The sequence below is a fragment of the Alligator mississippiensis genome, chromosome 15 (assembly GCF_030867095.1).
Source record: "Alligator mississippiensis isolate rAllMis1 chromosome 15, rAllMis1, whole genome shotgun sequence".
Lineage (NCBI taxonomy): Eukaryota > Metazoa > Chordata > Crocodylia > Alligatoridae > Alligator > Alligator mississippiensis.
This window is the reverse complement of record NC_081838.1, coordinates 26,282,024-26,302,668: the sequence shown is the minus strand read 5'-3', so window position 1 is coordinate 26,302,668 and position 20,645 is coordinate 26,282,024. Positions and strand designations below refer to the sequence as shown.

Below are 20,645 nucleotides of genomic sequence, written 5' to 3'. Positions count from 1 at the left end.
TGGGGGAGGGAACCTAGTCGCTGCCTACAAGCTCATCAGGGGAGATCAACAGCAAATAGGCAGAGCCTTTTTCTCCCCAGCACCACCTGGGGTGATGATGAACAATGGTCATAAGCTGATGGAGAATAGGTTTGGGTTGGAGATCAGAAGGCAATATGTTACAGTTAGGGTGGCCAAAACCTGGAACCAACTTCCCAGGGAAGTGGTCCTCACCCCGACCTTGGGCAGATTCAAGAGGAGGTTGGACAATCACCTGTCTGGGGTCTTGTGAACCCAGCATTCATTCCTGCCTGTGGCAGGGGGTCAGGCTCCATGATCTGTCCAGGTCCCTCCTGATCCTAGCTACGATGAAACTATGAAAAGAGAAGATCTCCTGGCTTAATTCCTCCCAGGGGAATGCCATGATCCAATACGACGTGGAGCCTAGGATGGCTGTGGCCATGGGTGTAAGTGGAGGTCTGACCTCATCAGCAGGGTCCCACCTGCACTTTCCCATGTCATTAGGCACTTGCTGGAGCAGCCATGGGACACAAGCACCCATTTGGCCTTTCTCTTCGCAGCAAGTGAGGCTGCCTGCATCCCCACACGGGGCCAGACACATTTTGGCTAGTAGGGGCCCTAGTAAACTGAGGTGCCTCCTTCTGCTCCTATTCCACCCTGGTCGAGGCACTGACCAAAATGCTTACGCACATACTTCTATAACACACGATCCTCTTCTCCATAAGACTACATCACAAAAACAGTGGGAACTGCATTTAGGAAGCCGGCCTGAAGTCAGGCCTTGTGAAGGCATATCACGTGACCTTAACTGATCTGCAGCCATGCTCCCCTCTTGGAAAGGGGTGGTGAGGATTTCAGTTCCTTTGACATACACCCCCTCACCTATATGTGTTGCCCCCAACCTGCACAGCCACTTACACATTCAACAACAATGAAATATGAAAACCATGAAAGCTTGGACATAAAATAAAAATGCAGGACAGTGCAGGACAGTGGCTGGGGCAAGACTGGACTGTGGTAACAAGACTGCCACAAGAAAATCAAACTCCGCTAATGGCTTGTAACCCATTAGGTACTGAGACAGTGGAGTGCTTGCGGTACCCAATACCAGACCCAAGCCATACAATAATAAAAGTGGTTAAAACTTGGCAGAGACCTGATGTGCTCATCACATATGTGTACCTCAGAAAGCCCTTTAAAGAAAGGTGAGCCAGTGAAGACAAGGAAACCACATATGCATTTCAATTGACCTAGCAGATAAAGGAAACAAAAGGCTATATATGCATCTCAAAAGAAACCTGTAAAAGGTACACTGAATACAGGGAGGATGTTCTGTCCCCGACAGTCTCACATTACTCAAACCAGGAATCCAATGTCACTCTAAGGTGTTAGAAATGTCCAAGCCATTCACTGCATGTCTGCAGTTTGGTAAATAGACCACCACCAGTACAAGCTCCCCATTGATATACAAGCACCCCAAAACAGGTTTGGTGGTGACACCTCTAAGTATCCTGTCGGACACTCAAAGCCCATCATCTGTGATTGACCCATTATTACAGGGGCCACAGATACAGTCTTTACACCTAGACAATCAAGAACAGGAGCCCGGCAATTAAGAGTTGTGATATGATAATCAACCTTTTCCTCCGTTTTGTTCAGGCTTAAGTAGGCCAACCATCAAGCAAAATGCCTTGAAGAAACAGTATAAAAACTAAGCAGATTTGTCAGCAAGGTGTGATCCTGCAGAGTTGACAGCAGGACATGGCACTTCCAGCACCCAAGACCTAAAAAAACCCACGGAAGAGGGGCTGAGAAGCAAAACCTGCCACGCTGGACTCAGGGGTGGCAGCTGAGGTCCTTGCAGACCACGATGGGCATGTACAGGTCTAGGGAGGGGTGAAGTAGTGGGGAGGAGAGGGGAGGTCAGGGCGGAGGACAAGAAATGCTTCCCTAGCCATAAATGTCCTCTTTCCTGCAACTCTGGTGCCTGACATACCAGAATCCCGGGGGCCAGGATGGAAGAGGAAGGTGGGAGCTGGCAAGGACAGTCCCTGGGTGTCTTTTGGAGCAAGCTGTCTTGGAGAGGCACCCGATTTTGGAGCCACTTCTTCCCCCCCATGAAGCATAGATCACTTTTAGAGAATGATGGCACAGACACAGGCTCCAAGGCTGATGCAGAGGTCCGCCACCGGTTCTTCCAGCATCCAGACTGGCCTCTGCCTCAGGTATTTCCTCTTAGCCCCTTCCACCACCAAATCTTGGGGCCAGCCTCTGGCTCCTGTGGGGTCTGCAGGTCCATAGAAGGGCCAAAGGCTGGGTGAACTCTTGCTGCAGTCCACAAGCACGAGACTGCTTGCCTCAAGGCAGCCACTGGTGGCACTGAGCAGGTGGGCATACCCAAACACTTTCCTGCATTGCCCCCAAAACTATGGATGCTTCCGGATGTGGATGAACCAATGCTGGGTCAGGTGGGAGGAGCGGGTGAAGCTCTTCCCACACTCTAAGCACCGATGTGGCTTCTCCCCTGTGTGGATCATCTGGTGCTGGACCAGGTTGGAGGAGCGGGTGAAGCTCTTTCCACACTCTGAGCACCGATGTGGCTTCTCCCCTGTGTGGATCATCTGGTGCTGGACCAGGCTGGAGGAGCGGGTGAAGCTCTTCCCACACTCTGAGCACTGATGTGGCTCCTCCCCTGTGTGGATGCGCTTGTGTCGGGCCAGGTCAGAGGCTGAAAGGAAGCTCTCCCCACACTCGAAACACCACCCTGGTTTCTCCCATCTGTGGATTAATTGGTGCCGGATCAGGTGGGAGGACTGGGTGAAGCTCTTTCCACACACAGAGCACCAATGTGGCTTCTCCCCTGTGTGGATCACCTGGTGCCGGATCAGGTTCGAGGAGCGGGTGAAACTCTTCCCACACTCTGAGCACTGATGCGGCTTCTTCCCTGTGTGGATGCATTGGTGTTGGGTCAGGTCAGAGGAACAAATGAAGCTCTTTGCATATTCTGAGCACCGATATGCCTTCTCCCCTGTGCGGAAAAGCTGGGGTTTGCCTAGATGGGAAGATTGAGGGAATCTCTTCCCACACTCCAAGCACTGATATGCCTTCTCTTCCACGTGGGTGCGCTGGTGCCGAGCCAGGTCAGAGAAGCGGGTGAATCTCTTCCCACACTCTGAGCACCGATGTGGCTTCTCCCCTGTGTGTGTGAAGTAGTGCCGGATCAGGTGTGAGGACCAGGTGAAGCTCTTCCCGCACTTGGCACATACATGGGGCTTCTTGCCAGTATGCCTCATCTTCTCAGGTCTCGGGGTGTCCATCTCACCCAAACTCCCTGGGGAAGTCCATGCTGGCTCCAGGTCTGCACGCGCTTCCGCAGGAGGCTGCTTCTCAGCTCTGTGCAGCAGCCAGGCACCTCCTGTGTGGGGAAGACAAACCCCAGATTGGTCCCTACCCTGAGGCCATGGGCAAGCACTGATACTCCTTCTACTGGGAAGGGCCTCAGATCAGGCCTGGATCTTGGCACTTGTGTTCCCTCAAGACATCAAAATCTTCCTGTCAAACCCCAAGTGCTTGGCACGAAGCAAGGGCAAGTCTGTGTGCCAGGCCAATGTGCCCTACTCGCTGGAGTTGAAAACAAGACTCTCAGAGTTCATGGCCCAGGTCTCGGCCCCATCACCTCAGGCCCTGCTGGGAGAAGCACATGTGGGACACATGCATTAGGACAGTGCCTGAAAGGCTTCATGCTCTACCAGGCCGTGGAGGAAGAGGACTTAAAGCTGTGGCTCTCTCTTCTGAGAGGATTGTGCTTCCTGCCTGCTTCCAGTGCAAGGTCAGTGCAGGAAATGAACCCATGGTGCTTTGTACTGCTGGTGGGTCCGAGGTGGTCATCATGTCACAGGAGCCTGCACCGGGCCTAAGGCCTTGGCATGAACCTCAACCTGGACTCTGGTGCTGAGTCTCAGGTTTTGTGACACTCAGGGCCACAGAGATGAAACAGTAAAGGGGTGATTCTAGTGCAAACCACAGGGGATTCACTTTCCCACACAACACTCAATCCCACCCATGCCATGGAGCCATTTAATGCAGCCTGAGACCATGATGGAACACTTCCTGGGTATCAGGTCAACATGAGCAGGAGAAGCCAGCAAGAACCTCAATTTCCTTTGTGTCTACAAGTAACGACTACAGAGCCTCTGCATACCAGGCTGATGTCCATGGGGGACTACCAATCCCATTATGCCCCGGGAGAGGGTGGGAGAGATATGACTACCTTGGGAAATGAGCTCCTGCATTACTGAGTGAACACGGGATATTAAGATCATGGCATCCCAGGGAAACCACATCTAAATATTAAAAAAAAAAAAAAAATGAAGACAGGAAACTTGATTGTCCCCTAGCAGAGAACATTGCTTGTCTTCGCATCAGTGAATTTCAAAGATGGGGAACAACACCTGCCTTAAAAACTGGCAGCATTATCTACTGTATTTGAGGTCAGCATCCGGGAAGGGCAGCACAGGGCAGGTCTGCAGTTTCCAGGTGCCCCTGGCATGCTGGGCATGGAGCATTTCCAAGAGGGGAGTCAGGGGAGGGCACAGCCACACTCACCTGGCAGCAGGTCCTCCAACCTTGAGGTATCTCCACCATTTTCATCATCACAGACCCACAGCTCCACCTCTCCTCGCTGGATGCGGCAGATTAAGTCAGGTGTGAGACCTCCATATCCTGTTTAGGATGGTAGTTAAAGAGGGCTTGTGACTCAGTACTGGATGCAGAATAACCCACCCCGGTGGGGGAACGGATGCAATGAACTCAAGGTTTCTACTACAGCTTGTTGGACAAGGGAAGATGGGCATTTAGGATGGAAGAGAAGGTGCAGAAAGAAGTCTTCATTAGATGATGCTTCTGGTCACCCAGGCAGTGGTGGGATGGTCACAGGAAATGAAGCACCAACCACTCCTGGTATAGAAAGGGCATTAAACTGACGGACTCATGATGGACAGTTGTGGTGACGCAATGATCTGTGATGCACTAGGGAGCAGAAAGATAAAGCATTTGCTGTTTTCAAAGTACCAAAATGAAGAGACATTGGACACACTTACGGATGGAAAACACTAATCTGATTGGTGGTATTCCAGGCAAGGGAGTGGAAAGGAGCTTCTTCTCAGGAAAGATTTCAAGTGAGGACTGGTGGCAGTGAAAAGAATCTGTGGCAGCTGGCTGACAATCAGACTTTTTTATGGGAGAGAGGGTAATTCAACATCACAAGGTCACGGGAAGGGATCATTTTATAATAACTGCAGCAACAACTGAGCAATCGTGGCCTCCAATGAAAGGATCAGCCCAGGAGGGAGAAGAGTGCACAGGTTTGCCAGGAACTCAAATACTACAGGGTTTGCCGGGAACACAAAGTTGGATCTGGACAAAAGAAGGCAGAAAGACACACATGGCACAGCATGAGAAAGCCTATGATGTAGGAAAAGTCTAGAAGGTCTTTGTGGAGCTAGAGAAATCATTCAATCACTTCCTTATGGAAATCCTCTGGGGGAAATGGAGGGGAAAGAAAGCATCAGAAAAGACAACTGGCCTAGTCAAAAGTAAAGTACCTGGACACTACACACACGCCGAAAAAAGGCCCTGTATTAGACACCCTCTGGAAATGAGGACTGGTTTGCACTAGGCCCTGCACATAGCCCACTTCTTCTTCTCACCATGATGGGCTTGTGATCTGCAGAGGGATTTGAGGAGGAGAGGAAGAAAACATTTGAGACTCGCAGAGTGAGCTTGAGAGCACAGGTCTTAACGTAAATACAGCAAAGCCAACGTCTCTGGTCTATGGAGATGAAGATGTTAGGGAGGACGGTCGATAGAAGCTTTTAGTGACCCCATGACAGAAATACCTAGGATCCATCACCTGTACATATATCCCAAGAGACGGACATGTAGAAATGCATCATCCATGAGCTGTAGCACCAGAGGCTGATAAGACTTCTGTTAGCTTCTTCTCGGTCATAACCAAGTAGGAGAAAGGGAATTTCGGTATCACAGAACGGAGCACACTGGATTGATGAATGTGTTTGGACAGGACACGCTAGGCAAGAGAGGGAGGAAATGAGAACCATTCCCTGGAAACAGCTCTTAGTGCACTGATGTACAAGGAGCTGGAGTCGGTATGAACACGCTGAGAGGGCAAAGAGAGACCGTGTTGCCCAGAAACAGAGGTGAACAGAACTACCTGGAGTTACAATAGTGGGAAAGACTCAAGTGAAGGCGCCTGGATGAAATGAAGGAGGATGAATCACTATCAAATGTGAGACAGGCCTGATCACTGGCAGAGCAGTGGGGAGGAAGGGAAATTAAAACCCCAGCCTGAAAAGTGCATGAGGACAAGACTGCTGAAACACAGGGCGAAGGCAATAAACTTCAGAGCTCGTAGAGGAGAAGCAAGAACCAGAGTTTTACCCCGGGAAACGAGGGCCTGGTAATTCTTCAGCATCTGGTCCTGGTAAAGCACCTTGTCGTCATCTTCCAGCAGCTCCCACTCCTTCCGTGAGAAATACACAGCCACATCCTCAAACACCTCCCGGAGCTGCAGTCATAAGCGTTACACCATCAGTGTCTCCCGTCCCACCTGCCTCCAGCCCCCACAGCCCTGGCTGGGATCACTGTGTTACAGCTAGTCGCAGGCTGAGCCAGGGCACGTAGGGGTGCAAAATTCCCCAGGATTCAGCTGACCTGTGCTGTGGATGCAGCTGTGGACACAGGTGTCGGCCTTAGCCCAGCTCATCACGTTGTGTTTGCTTGGCCCCTGGAGGCAGCCTGGGCACCACTTTTAGTGTCAGGGAGCCCCGGCTCCATGCGCCCTGACCAGGCCTTCCCATGCCAGCACCCCTGGCTCCCTGCACTGCGGAGGAAGCTCCTATTAATACCAGCTTCATGCGTTTGCAGCCTCCATCATCACAGGCATCACAGGCTTGTCTCTCTTCAGGTCCCTTGGCTCCTCAGGTTCCTTACAGCAGCCCTGGCTCCTCCTGGGCTCTGCCCCAGCTCTACTCCCACCCACGACTCAACCGGGTGCCCGGCTCACCTCCCAGCTCTCCTCCTGCTTTGGAGGCTTGCCCTGTCCCCTCTGCACTTGGCCCGGCTCAGGTGTCAGGGAGCTCCTCTCCTCCGGTCTCCCTGGGGAAGTCCTCTGCAGCTCCAGGTTCCCAGGCCCCTCTTCAGGAAGCTGCTGCTCTGCTCTGCTCAGGGTCCCAGCACCTGCAGGTGGGAAAAAGAGTGCACAGGTTAGCCCTGGTGCTGCTGGCACAGGGGAAGCCATGCTCATCTCCTGATCTGTTGGACCACTGACCCCACCAAAATGTTGGGGCAGACATTTCTCCACTGAGGGACGCTGCCTCCTGCTGCGGGAAAGGGTCGAGCCAGCGCTCCTTACCTTCACCTGGGGAAGGGCCTCGTCTGGGGCACCAGCCTGAGCAGCTGTTGTCTGCTGACACCTCCCCGGTCTCCTCGGGGTTGGGCACATCTGCAGGATGGAGACCTGGTTTACCTGTACCTAAGCCAGCCATAAACCATTGGGCAGTCTCATTTCCTCGACACCTGCACCAGCCCCTTATTGGGTGCAGACAGGTGACGGGTGCATGAGAAAGGGATCACTGATCGTTAAAATATCAACCAGATCATTCATTGTTACCATGGCAGCACGACAGTGTCCAAGCAAGATCCAGCCTCTCTCTGCTGGGAGCTGCACACGTGCACTGAGAAAGATGGGTGCCCAGCCTGGGTGCTGCCCACCCACAGAGATCACAGCTCTGTCCCAGCCCGGCTACCTGCTTATGAGTATTGCAGCCCTGTCCCGGGCAGGGGCACACATTCGAGCCTCTCCCCCTGCATGCAGGACACCCTCTCAGGCACCCGGACCCACGCCCAGGCCTTACACCCGGTACCGCACCTGACTCCTGCTGGGGCAAGGGCTCCTCTTTGGGGACACGAGGTAGCTTGTCCCCAGGCCCCAGGGTTTCCCTCTCTCCCCACTCCTCCACAGGGCCGTCCACACCACGGGTCCTCGGTTGCGCCGGCCAGGAAGCACCAGGGTCCTGCAATGTCCCCACGAGCTGCATCTTGTCTGAGGACACCTCCTCGGCCTTCACACTCACTGTGACCTGGGGACGAGAAATATGTCATTGGTTTCCAGAAATATGTATGGTTTCGTGTAAATGATTCGTCAGGATCTAGGAGACGGGGCAGGGAGGGAACATGCCCCAAGCACATGGAGACGGGGACAGCAGCATCCGTGATTGGCATGAAATGTTCTCACCTGGAGCGTCTCGTCCTCCTCCTGCCCCAGCTGAACCCCCTCGGCCAGGGCCACGGCCTGGGCGCAGGTCTCCACGCCGCGCCCCCACTCCCAGCTCCGCGTCTCCCGGGGCAGGATGGCCAGGAACTGCTCCAGCACCACCAGCTCCAGCATCTGCTCCTTGCTGCGGCGCTGGGGCTCCAGCCAGCGCTGGGCCAGCTCCCGCAGCCGGCCGCACACCTCCCGCGGCCCCGCGCCTTCCCGGTAGCGGAGGCCCCGGAAGCGCTGGCGCCAGGCGTGCGGGGCGGGGAGGTCGTGCCCCGGTGCCGGCGGGGGGGTCTCCGAGGGGTCCTGGGGCTGAGGCGGGGGCGGCATGGCCTGGCTCCGCTCCTGCCCCCGCATCTCCCCGCCTCGGACCGGCTCCTCCCGCAGCTGCTGCTCTTCTGCCTGTAATGCCGCCCGCCTCGGCCACGCGCACCTGGTCCCCGCCGGGCCGGCACGAGCCCCGTGTCCTGGCCGGAGCCCCCGGCTCCCGCTCCTCCGGCGTCCCCTCGGCTGCCCGGGGCTGGCGGGGAAGGCGCAGGCTGCCCCGGGCTCCCGCGTCCCCGGGACCCGCCGCGGCCCGGCCCGGCCCGTCCCGTCCCGCCGGGCTCGACTCTCCCTGCGCTCGCGCACGGCGCTGCCCGGCCTGCGGGCAAGGACACAGCGCAGCGCAGCCGCCCTCGCCCTCGCCCTGGCAGCCCGGCCCCGGCCCCGCAGCCCCGCGCCCCGCACACTCGCTCCGCGCACGCGGCGTCTCCGCTCCGGCAGCCGCCGCCTCTCTGCCCGCGATGCCCCGGGCCGGGCCGGGGCAGAGGAAGCGGCGGGCCCGGGCAGGGGGCGGGAGGAGGGTCCTGTCTGCGGCCGAAGGGAGCGGCCGGGCCCGGCCCGACCCGGGACAGGATCGGGGCCGCCCGCGTCTCGTCCCCGGGGTGTGTCCCTGCCCCGGGCCTTTCCCTGCTCGGAAACACGTGCGTGGGCCCCTCGTGCCCGGGCCGCGGCCCGGCTTGTCCCGCCCGGAGAGGAGCCGCGGTGCCGCTGGAGATGGGCGGGATGGCCAGGACGGGCCACATGGGGCTGAGCCGGGGGGCAGGCGGGTCGTATTAAAAAGTGCTTTCATGTGGTTAGGGACACTCTGGTCAGCCTAGGAAGCCTCCTGGCCCCTTTCCCTCTTTTTCCTCGCATCGGGATCATCTTCCTCTGTGCCTCAGGACACTTCCCCCTGCATCCTGCCTCCCGGCTGGTGCCAGCCATATCCTTTCTGCCCAGCAGGGCTAGCTCTGGAGGCGCTGTTCTTGGGGCTGGTAGGGGTGGGCTCTGAGCCCAGGGGAGCACAGCTGCAACTTGGCACCGGGGCTTATTAGTGAGCGAGCACAAGCCTATAAAGCCATGATCATAACCCCCCGGGAGGAGTGGGCTGGGAGAGCAGGGAACTTAGGCAGCCGAGCCCAGGAAGAGGGCTAGGGAACAGGCCACTGGGGCGCCAGCCAGGACAAGGTTCCCCTAGCCAGGACTGCTGTGGAGTCTGCTCTGCCTGGGGCTGGGAAAGAAAATGCTTCAGGCAGGTTTCAAAGTATCATAGTTGTTTGGGGCTGGAAGGGACCTTACAGATCATCGGGTCCAGCCCCCCCCCCCCCCCCCCCCCCCCGCACTCTTAATCCTGGTGTCTCAGTTAAAAGAAATGGTGCTGGGACAATGATCCAAAATGGCCCCACAATACACTTAAGGTCTCTACAACATCAGTGGATATGTCTACATGATAAACCCTGGCGCACTTCGTGCTGGTATCGGCTGCTCTTGGGTGCAGCGTCTTCATGTGCCCGGGGCCGAGCAATCCCGTGCTAGCCGTGGCAGCAGGCCGTGGGGCTCAGCCCCAGGCTCTGGGTGGCGGCATTGGGCAGCAAAGGGGCTGGCAGAAGCAGAGGATCTGGCCCCTGGCTGGCTGGGCTAGCCCGGCACAATTAACATGCCCTGTCAGTGTCTACATGCGTTTTTAGGTGCAGTTATTTTCACTGCCATAAGATCGTACTATCCCTGCTTTCTTATGCAGCAAAAATTAGTTACAAATCCACATTTGCCCATCATTTAAATGAAATACCATTAATATATCTATTGATGTATCCCTATGTATTTATCCATAAACAGCGAGAGTGGTGTTTCAGTTTAATCATGGGAAAATGTGGATTTGAAGTTACTTTTTTTTTAGGCTGTATTATTCTCCCAGTTAACGAAGTTAGGAGTGAGGAGCGGGAGAGTTAAGATGCATGTGTAAGTGCCCAGGCTTAAGTTTTAGGATGCAGGAAAGGAGTCGGGCTCACCAGGCAAAACCAGGCATCTCCGACGCCCTGGGCAGCAGCAGCAGATGGGACAGTGGTGGCTCCTGGCTGCTGGCAGAAGCAGGTGTTATTTTTCTGCTCTCTCCTAAGCCCAAGCCAGCACACGACTGCTGAAGCCTATTTGGCCCCCAAGAGACCAAGAGAGATTATAGCTGCTGCTACACCACCCCCGCCCCCCGTTCCCCACCCACTCACCCACTCATACTGGATGGGATGCAGGGGCTGGGAAAAGACCTGCACTCATCAGATATCCTGGGTATCCAGGATAGAGAGCTGCTGCTACAGGGGGGAGTCCCAGGGCTGTGCAGTAATAGGAAGCTGGGAGCCAGGGCTCTTGGGGACTTTCCCAACTGCAGCAGGGGAGGTGAATCCCAGGTTTGCAGCTGAGGGCTGGCAAGGCACAGGATCTACAAGCCGGGCACAGGATAACCTATTTGCCATGTGCAATGGACATGAGACCCTCAACCCAGAACTGAAACTCAATCCCCACCTACGTGTGGCCTCACCAGCCTGGTGTCTGCGGCCCAAGGAAAGCCGTCTCCGCTCTGATTAATCGCCTGCTGGTGATTGCCGCCGTGAAACCCACTCTGGGAAGTGGGGTGCTCATTCTAAAGTTCATGCCAGAAACTAGGAGTCCTGTGTCCTCTCCCTGCCTGCAGGAGGGCAGTGGGGTTTCTTGCATTAGAAAAAAGAGCCTTGGACTGGATCTTCTCTCTGAGTCTCGGATTGAGGTTTTATCTTGGGGTCTGGAGAGCAGCAGTGGTTAAAGCAGAGGGGGTGGGGGCCAGTGCTGCTGGGCCCAGGTCTGTCTCGGCAGTGGCGGTGTGCTGGGGTTTGTTGGGTTATTTGCAGGGGGCAGAGGGATGGATGTTTCTGGAGGTTGCAATATCGTGACCCCCCACCCCTCCCCAGAGCTCCCTGCCCCACTCAGTGCCTGTGAGCACCTCAGTGGGAGGAGCTGCTGGACAAAGGCATGGGAGCTGCCCTGCCCACCCCCATGCCAGCCCCCAGCTGGCTCTATATAATGGGGAAGGAAGGGAAGAAGAGTCAGAGACTCAGCCCTGCAGGCAGCCAGACCCGGCTGTGCCAGGAGTCCCAGCACCAAGCCTTGAGTAAGCCTGAGGCCTTGCTGCTTCACGGTCCCAGCACAGGGGACGTGCGGAGACAGATCCTCCACAGGCTGCCCCTGGGAGTGCTGAGATCAGACTTGGGGAACAGAAAGAGTCAGAGAAGGGGAAAGCCTCAGTGCGGATGCCTGCATGCTCTGCCTACCTATGGGAGGGAAGAGGGGGACGTGGGGGTCACAGCAGCAATACTTGGTATGAGAGCAAAGGAGAGAGAGAGTCCAAGTGAGACTGAGGGCTCGCGAGAGGCTGGTGCTGTGACCCATGTCTCCCTGGGGGTGCGAGAGCTGGGCCCCTTCTCCTTCCTGCAGGATGAGCAGTTTCAAACGCCATGTGGGAATCTCAAGGCCAAGTCCCAAGACTGGCTATGGTGGTTGTCTCAGGCAGGGTTGGAAAGCTGTCAGGACTGCTCAGTGGCTCAGTTTCCCCAAGAGCAGAAGCGTACTATCATAACTTCCTTGTGTCCCTTCTGCATGTCTGCTATGTGATTATCCAGCTATGATCCGTGTGGGTCAGTGTGACAGCTAATGCCAATAACAATTCTCCTTTTTCTAGGTGATGAGGATCTCTGTCTGGCACTAATGGCTGCTGGGAGAGGAAGGGGCTTTAGGACATTGGTGGGAGGGAGTAGGTGATGGGCAGGAGAGTAGGGGAGGATAGGGTGGGGGAGGTTATAGGAGTGGGATGGGTTTTGGGTGCATAACAGAGGTGGGTGGGTGGTTAATCTGTACTCCTTATAACTGTCTCCACCCATGTCCCCTGCCCCTTCTACAACTGCAGCAGATCAAGTGGCTCTGAGGAAGCCATGTGTCCCAGGGGCCCCATGCTGCCGTGCTGCTGATGTTCCTCATGCTGACCCTGATGTCTTGCTGCCCAACTGCAGACAGCTGGGAATCGCAATACGACACATTGAAGAGGCAGCACATCGGCGAGCTGTCACACCTGCCCTTCAGTGATACCTGCTGCAACACGAGGATGAGGAGACAGAAGATAACCACTCCTGCATGCAAGCCCTTCAACACCTTCATCCACGCAGATTGATCAACAGTAAGAGCCATCTGCACACGGACTGGGGCTCAGAGGCCCAACAACAGGTATTACAGCTGCGACAGCTTCTGTGTCCCCGATTGCAAATTTATAAGAAAGGACCCACGACAAGGCAGTGTGTACTGTGCAACCACTGTCTCCCTGAGGATTACTATAACCTGTGAGCAAGTCCAGGGATCTGGACTGGTGCCTGTCCACTATGGCAAATACAAAGAGTGCTTCCCCTAGTAGCCAGGGGTCGGGCAGGCGTTGACACCACTGCATCCTTCAGCTTTCTAAATCTACTTTTCTGCAATATAAAGCCATTGCTTCTCATCTGACCTGCTGCAGCAAGGAAGAAAAAATGTTCTTTTTTATGGCAGCCTTGTAGTAGCCAGAAGCAGAGGGGTTAGTATCATGAGCAATAAATATATGCTCTTGGAGACATCCAGGCAATTGTTTAGCAGTTAAGATTAGCTAACGCAAAGCTTGCAACCCACACGTGGAATTTGTCTGTCACAATTTAACCAGAGCGTTGAATGTAACTGTTTGCACTGATCTTGAGACTGACTAGGTCCCCCCAAAAAAACAGACTACAAGATTAGCTGATCTAACAGGTTTTTTAAAGGTCAGCCGTAACACGATCTGACCACCTAACATAATTAGCACATTCCTAGGAATCCAAGGAATAAGAAACCAAGGGGTTGAGCGTGAGCAGGTAATGCTAATTTCAAACTTCAAAGTAATGTGGTGTAATTTGCTTATTGGGTGAACCTGAGTTCAGGCGCTAACCTTTCATGATAATTTCATGACTGTAGCTTGGGTGATTGCTACCAGGGCAGGGTCCACCCTGACATGCCCCCGATCTTCGGAGACTGTGTTAGCTGTTCTGGGAAAGGCCTCCTTCCATCCCCGACGTGTTTCTGACCCTGTCCGCCTTGCCGCCAGGTGGGTGGTGTGAGGTGTCTCCATACACATTACCTACGTTTAAGCACTAGGGCAGCCTATAGGCATTGTGGTTCGTGTTCTGATAAAGACCCGCTGGAGCAGGCCTAATTAACTGAGTCTTCCCTGTGCTCTAATTAAAATGCTCCAGCATTGCCTTACCAGCATGTGTATTAACCCCCACCCCCTCCGCATGTTAAAATAGCTGTGTGGGTGCTTTAACTAAAGCTCATTGAATAAGCTTTAGTTAATGTGTTCCCGTGGCCATTTTAAAATGTGGGGAATTAATACATGTGAGGATGAGCTGTTTTAAATTGAGTGGCTGTTGAGGAGCCACTCTAATTTAAACAGCCCCTCCCCACCCCCTGAATGTGTATGGGCAGCTTAACTTCCAACAGCTTTGGCCCTAAGCAATCATTGTGTGTGATCCCAATTCTCCAACTAATTGTCAAGGAGAAAAGACTTGTCATTGGCTACATGACTGCCCTTATTTTCCTGAAAACAAAGGTCATTCACTTCCCCTTTCAAGTGGCTGGGCCATTTTTGAAGCAAATCTTCTAGCATAACAGAGCAGGAAGAGGAGAAAGGGGAAGACGCATCTTCCTCTCCCTGACCAGGTCCACTCTAGCCCCTCTGGCTGGTGCAGCCGTGGCCATCGCACCCGGGACTGATGATAACAGATAATGCCCTTCTGCTGATGGCCAACACCAGAGCATTATCTCCATCCCACTGACAAAGAAGGGCTTTTTGGCAGAACTAAGTGGCGCTAAGGAAAGTGCCTCTTTGGCAGTACCAGCTGCCTCAGCCCGGGACGGCGGCCTGGAGAGCTCTCTTGCGGGTGCTGTGCTAGGAACCCTTCCCTTTGTAGCCAGGCCACAGGCTTTGGCTCTGGCAGGGCAGCTAGCAGGTGGTGAAGAAAGAAACCAGTGTGATAGCTCACATGGAAATCAGCAGAGTCCTTTCCCTCCATGTCAGGTTTTTCCACCGGTGATGCCTCTGCAGGGACAGGGTCTGGCCAGGCATCAGCCGAGGAGCTGGCCACTCCTGTGAGCCTTGTGCTGGAGAGCCTCCAGCGGGAGGAGGTTGGGCCGTGGCTCTGCAGCACGCGGCTGCTCTGTTTCCTTCCAAGGCTGTGCAGGGCGGGGGCAACTAAAACTGGTCCTTGCCCATCTCCTGTGTCTTTTCTATTCCTTCTCTCCCAACACAAGGTCACAATACAACATGCCCTTGTTCTATTGTGATGTCACTATTACATCAGGGCACAATCACATGTCATCATCTTCCTCTCCCCAGTGGATGGTAGATGTGATATAAGCCAGGGTCAGACAGGCCCTCGCCCTGCAGATAATGCCGTGAGCCTCTTTAGCGTCTTCCTCCAAGTATCGCACAGCACTGAGCTGACATGAAATATAGTTTCCCAGCAGCCTCGTGAGCCTGGAAAGCCTCAGTGTTGTGGCCCTGGAGGTGAAGTGACTTGCCCACTGTCCCACAGCAACTCAGGAAAAGAACTGGCCGTACAGCCAAGTGTGCTGTGTCTCTGTCTAGACCCTGAGCAACACTCCTTCCCTACCTCATTTGCTGTCATCCACCACTGGGTTAGGGGAACCTAGTTCACAAGTATATCCACTCCTTTCTTCATTCAGCGACAGTCCCAATCACACAATGGTTTTTGGCAGCATTTTGCTTGGCAACCCCGTTAAGTTTGCTACTCAGGGTCACCCAGCAGCTTCTTATCACTCCCCAAGTGTCCCCCTGTCTGACGGAAACGTGTGTCAGTCACTGCCACCTCCCCAGTGCACGGGGGTGACGGTGCCTGGGATGCAACTGACTGCTTTTGTGATCATATTTCTGTGTCTCCCGCCTTCCTGTTTCATATGCCCTCTCAGTGCCTGCCACTCCTCCCTTGCTAGTGCCAGCTGCCAACATCTGCATGCAAGGGCCAACCCAAGACACCCTGGGTTGTGTTCCTGTCCAGGGATCAAGTTCCCATCAGAGCTGCTGTGATCCTGGGTAGCTGCTGTTCAACACGGTAGTCCTGGATGGTCTGGCACCGGTCCCAAACGAAAGCCTACCCTCTTATTCTCTTTCTTGGTGTGGTCCCAGGAGACAAGAGTAACTGTTTACTCCAACCTGCAGAAAGTCTTGTAGGGGAACACAAAGGGCCTGGATAGGAGCCTTGTCAGAAGGATCATTCACTTGACCTCCACAGACATGGGGCCCAGGTGAGTGAGCTCTGCCCAGTTGCTCCTCACAAAACTTTAGCCTATGCTTGGTTTGTTTGGTCCAGTGCAGCTTGAGCCTATGGTGTGTCTCCTGCATGGACCCTGGTTACACGTTGCAGCCTTGCTCAAGACACATCTGCTCCACATGTTTCTGGAGAGCACGGACAGGATCCAGCCCAGTGTTGAGCTCCTCTGAAACATGGGGCAGCTCCTGTGCTATGAAAGATCAGAGTGCATAAGTGCTTTGATGGGGAAAGCACCAGCATTGTCCAAGAAGCTTCCTGTCACAGCTGGAAGGGCACTCAGGATGGAAGGAGCGGAGACAGGGTGGGCAGGAGCCCTGCCATTCTCCAATGCCCCAGTGCCCCTCCCCCCCTGCTCCTCTCCTGCATCTGGGCATGGGAGGGGCAGCAGACACAGGATTGCCCTACATAGGGGAGGTCTCCATGGGGTTTCTCTGACAGCTTCAAAGCCCCTTTGTGCTGCTCACCCAGCACGGCTTGGCTGGGGAGGCCACAGCAGGCAGCCCAGCCCAGCCACACTCCTGAGTGTCCGGGATCAAGGTGGACACGGATGTCTCTAACAGCACAATGTGTCCTCCCATCCCTTCTGCAGCACTGACGTCTGAGCCCTTTCTTGTGCGGGTGCTCAGCAAACTGTTTTGTGCTGAGGCTGGTGGAGACCAAGATGAAGCAGGCACTGCGTGGAGATGAGTGCGAGTCCCTCCTGCAGGTGCCCCAGTGCTAACACCGAGCCTGGGCCCCACTGGAGTGTCTCACACTGGTCAGGGGGCCTCCGCTGCACCTCCTGGGCCTGATCCACCCACTAGTGAAGAACAATCCCCTCCTCGGGCTGGTTGGAAGCTCAGAGCAGCGAGCAGAAATGGGCCCTTTATGGCTCTTGCAGAGTATTTCCCAGGAGCCGTCACCAAGGCCCTGGAGCTCTTGGACCAGGGGCAAATGGAGTAGGTTGAATCCTAGTTGTAGTCCCTGGTGCCTGCTCCACCTGTCCCAACTTCTCCATCTGCCCTGAGCAGCGCGGGGGCTGCCGGCACATTGTCATGACCACCAGGCCTGCATGTCCTGCTGCTGCTTCCTCACTCCAGTGTTCCTGTGCAAATGTCTTGTCTTTGCTTCCCCTCTGCAGTGATGCAAGGCTTTGCTTATGCTGCCAACATGAAATTCCAGGTCAGGGACGAGATCCCGTTCCTCATCAATCGGGACTACCATTTCTATCTGCTCCCTTTTTTTAATCTCATGAACAGCAGCTGGCTGAGCAGCGAGGACCCAGAGCTGAGGGCTGCTGTCTTTCTAAATCTGTAGCATGTCTATCACATGTCACTATGTTTGTCTGTCTGTGCAGTCCTGGCAGGGAAGACCCAGTCTCAGGGGCTGATATCATGTGCATGAGAATCTGCTATGCCCACAGGCAGCGTGCAGTTGTGTGCGCTAATGGGTGCCAGTGAGCACTGGGATAAGGGCAGGTGCTTCCAGGTGTGTCTCTTTTGGTGCCCAGGAGGGTGGCAGGAAGGAGGAATTTGCTGTCTTTGCACACAAACCTGGGCATATCAGCACAGAGGGAAGTTGTGATCTGTGTAACACCCCAGGGCCATTTTCCACAGCCCTTCTGGAAGTTGTAGGTGGGAACATGCAGACAGGGCTGGTCCAACAATGAACCAAGAGTGCTGTTGTACTGAGAGGGAGAAAAACTGCCTCTTGCTGATCCAGAGGAACCTCCCAGACAGTCTGTGTGAGGGACTCAGTCCTGCCTTCCCTCTCTACAGCTGCAGCAGGCTGCGGTTAAGGTGCTGGGTCCTACAATGGCCCTCCTTTTCCATCATGAGGGGCATCATGATACACTTTTTCAGAGGCTCCCCTGTCTCCTGCAGCAGTATGAGGAAAGTGTTGACAAACTTCATGTCACCGCGGTGCGATACCGCCTGGGAAAGCAGCACAGGCCCGTGCCTGCCTGCGCGGGTATGTGGGTGTGAGGAGCTCCATGGTTCTCCTTGCTGACCCTGCCTCTGACGGTCACCTTCTGTTGCAGAGTCTGAGCCAGGATTTGGAGGTGGCCTATGATCTTCAGATCCCTCTCCCTGGTGGGAAACTCGAGAACATCAGCCTCGCCATGCACAACCAGGTAAGGGAAGGCCAGTCTTGTACCGCTCATCCTGAGGCCCAGCAGGTCCATCTCCCATGAACCAGATAGACCCAGCTGATGGAAGTGCAAAGCCCCATTCTGGTGGTGATCTCTCAGCTTTCCCAAGAAGAGGAAAACAGGTGGTGGCCTGCTGGGCTCCCCTCAGTCCAATTCAACTGCTGGAGAGGTCAATGAAAATCCCTTTCTCCTAGCAAGTCAGACCCAGAATGATCAACCCCATGGCATGAATCCAGTCAAGAGCACCCGTGCTGCTAAAGGGACTTGGAAATCAAGATCCCTTCTAGTTATGGTGCGGACCTTTGAGCTCTTGACTCTTGCTGTGGTGGCAGCGGTGTCTCCTTGGGCTCAGGAAGACCCTGGTTCAAGTCATAGAAAGTGGGAATTTCAGATCCATTCCACACTTTCATCTCCATCGAGACGGGACTGCGGAGAATCCCTTCCCTGCTTCCCACAGGTGTGTGATCACGCACAGCTGCCAAGAACAGAGTACCATGCCAAGGTGTCATACTGTCTCAGTCTGCTCGGTAAGGAGAAGAGACTCCACTTGCCACGGGGGTTTCTGCTGGTCCTGGATGGAAGCAATTTTCATTGGCTGTCTTTCTTGCCTGCACTGCATGCCAGGCCAGCCCCTGGCTTCTTTACTATTCCTTCCATCCTGGACAACCAGACACACCAACTACAGCTGTTTCCTCAGCCTGACAAAGGGTTTTTCAACCCAAAAGCTGGCAGCCCAGGGAACTAAGCTGAGCTCACCTGGATCCTCAGAACTCCACTGTGACAGGCCTGAGGCTTGTTGGTTGAAGACGTGACAGGTCTGGGCTTTCCCCATCCAGGACTATCTGCATGCGTGTGTTAGCTGGAGGTTATAGCATCTCCTACCTACCCTTCACCAAGGGATCCTTAGTCCTGGCCTTTACGGGGTTGCCACACTGCCAGCAGTCCCACCAGGCCTCCCTACCCTGGCAGGCTGCAGTTTTAGTGGTCATTCCCAGGACCTGAGGCTTCCTCCTTCCCCACAGCCCCAGCCCATACCTCCAAGTTCATCCTGGCACGGGAGCTCAGTAGGGACATGTTCTTCCCCTGCTAGCTGGTGATGCAGTGAGTGCCCCCTCCAGCTGAAAGTGAGGCATTTAAAAAAGGAAAAAAGGAAATAGGCATGGCTGGAGTGAGGAGAATGGCATTGAGTCTGTCTGCACCTGGAGCTTGGGGAACCCCAGCATTGGGAGGTTAACCTTCAAGACCAACAGCTACTCCACCAAAGCAGGATCCAAGCAGGTGCGGTGGGGTGTCACAACATCCCCAGCAATGCTGAACACCCTCTCACTTGGAACACTGTGGTCAGTGGACAGAACAGCTGCTCGTGGGCAACCGTGGCCAGATCAAGCCACATCTGGCTGTGGCTGGCCCAGTAGGCCAAGGGGTCACGTAGCAGCACCTCCATGTCCTTGGCAAGATAGGCAGCCAGCAAGGCCTGAGCGCTACTTGCCTGATGGTGAGGTCTGTTGGCTCTGGACCACACCATGGAAGCCATGCCCTTGGCCCACATTAGCAGTGTCTGTGGTGGATGAGGAGACTGGCAGGTGGATGGCGTGCTAGCATGGGACAGTGGATCCCCCTCTTCCATGTCCTCCTACCTCCTCCGTTCTGCCTCCCTGACTCTCTTCACCAGCACCTCCTCCACTGATTCAGGGTTTGGCTGCTGCATACGCTGCCCTTTACCTTTGGGTCACACATGGCAGCCAGCATGTGGACCGTAGTGGACCGCAAGGGATCAAGGCATTTCCTGATGCCCTCCTTCAGCCACCTCACCAGTGTCTGCAAATCTGGTGACAGTGACTTGCCCCAGGCAGGAACATTGATTCCCTGGAAGCTCTCCATTCGGCTCTGAAGTTCCGTCACTACAGGAATCACCTGGCTAAGGGCATCACCAGTGCTGACAGTCTTGATGGCCTCAAGGAAGGGCTTGAGGGCCACCAAAACTTGGGAGATGGTACCCCACTCAGCTCTGTTCAGGGGGCTGCTGATCCCAATCTCCCTGAGCAAGGCACATCTCATGGATGGCCCTCTGTTTCTCCACCAACCTCTCAAAAATCAGGTATGTGGAGTTCCCCCGAGTCTCCACATTCTGTGTGATCTTGTGCTGTGGGATGTTCAGCTCTGGTTGTTTGTCCTGCAGCATCTTACCCACTTCGATGCTTCAGTGGAAGTAGCCTGCCACCTTCCTGCATTTTGAAATGAGCTGGCTGGTGGTGCTTGAGCCATCGCCAGCAGCACTGTCCCCCTCGAAGACGCCCAAGGTAACATGGCGCAACTTGTGTACCACACAACAGGTGCTAACAAAGCATCACGGACTTCCTTGACCATATTGGCCCCATTGTTGGTGACCGTGAACCCACAGGTGAACTCCCCTTGCCCAGTGACCCACCGCTGCACCAAGGGGTTCATGGTCCCCATGATCTCTGTTGTTGTGTGCGACTTATTCATCACCTTGGCTTGAAGA

The 20,645-nt window shown here is 54.9% G+C and overlaps 1 protein-coding gene across 1 annotated transcript; it reads right to left on the bottom strand.

Annotated features, from left to right (window-relative positions):
• Window positions 1-1,218: 1,218 nt before the first annotated feature.
• Window positions 1,219-9,465, bottom strand: LOC132245829 (zinc finger protein 436-like). Its single transcript, XM_059718921.1, has 7 exons — window positions 8,315-9,465; window positions 7,949-8,159; window positions 7,433-7,522; window positions 7,085-7,257; window positions 6,460-6,586; window positions 4,606-4,722; window positions 1,219-3,415 (listed from the first exon to the last, which is right to left on the bottom strand). The coding sequence occupies exons 1-7, from the start codon at window positions 8,693-8,695 to the stop codon at window positions 2,427-2,429; spliced, it is 2,088 nt and encodes a 695-aa protein (XP_059574904.1). The 5' UTR covers window positions 8,696-9,465; the 3' UTR covers window positions 1,219-2,426.
• Between the last annotated feature and the right edge of the window lie 11,180 nt (window positions 9,466-20,645).

Excerpts from the sequence above, each read along its gene's own strand:
- LOC132245829 (XM_059718921.1), bottom strand. The coding sequence starts at position 8,695 with ATGCGGGGGCAGGAGCGGAGCCAGGCCATGCCGCCCCCGCCTCAGCCC. Across the intron at positions 8,160-8,314 it reads AGGAGGACGAGACGCTCCAG|GTCACAGTGAGTGTGAAGGC; the intron begins GTGAGAACATTT and ends TCTCGTCCCCAG. Across the intron at positions 3,416-4,605 it reads GTTGGAGGACCTGCTGCCAG|GAGGTGCCTGGCTGCTGCAC; the intron begins GTGAGTGTGGCT and ends TTCCCCACACAG.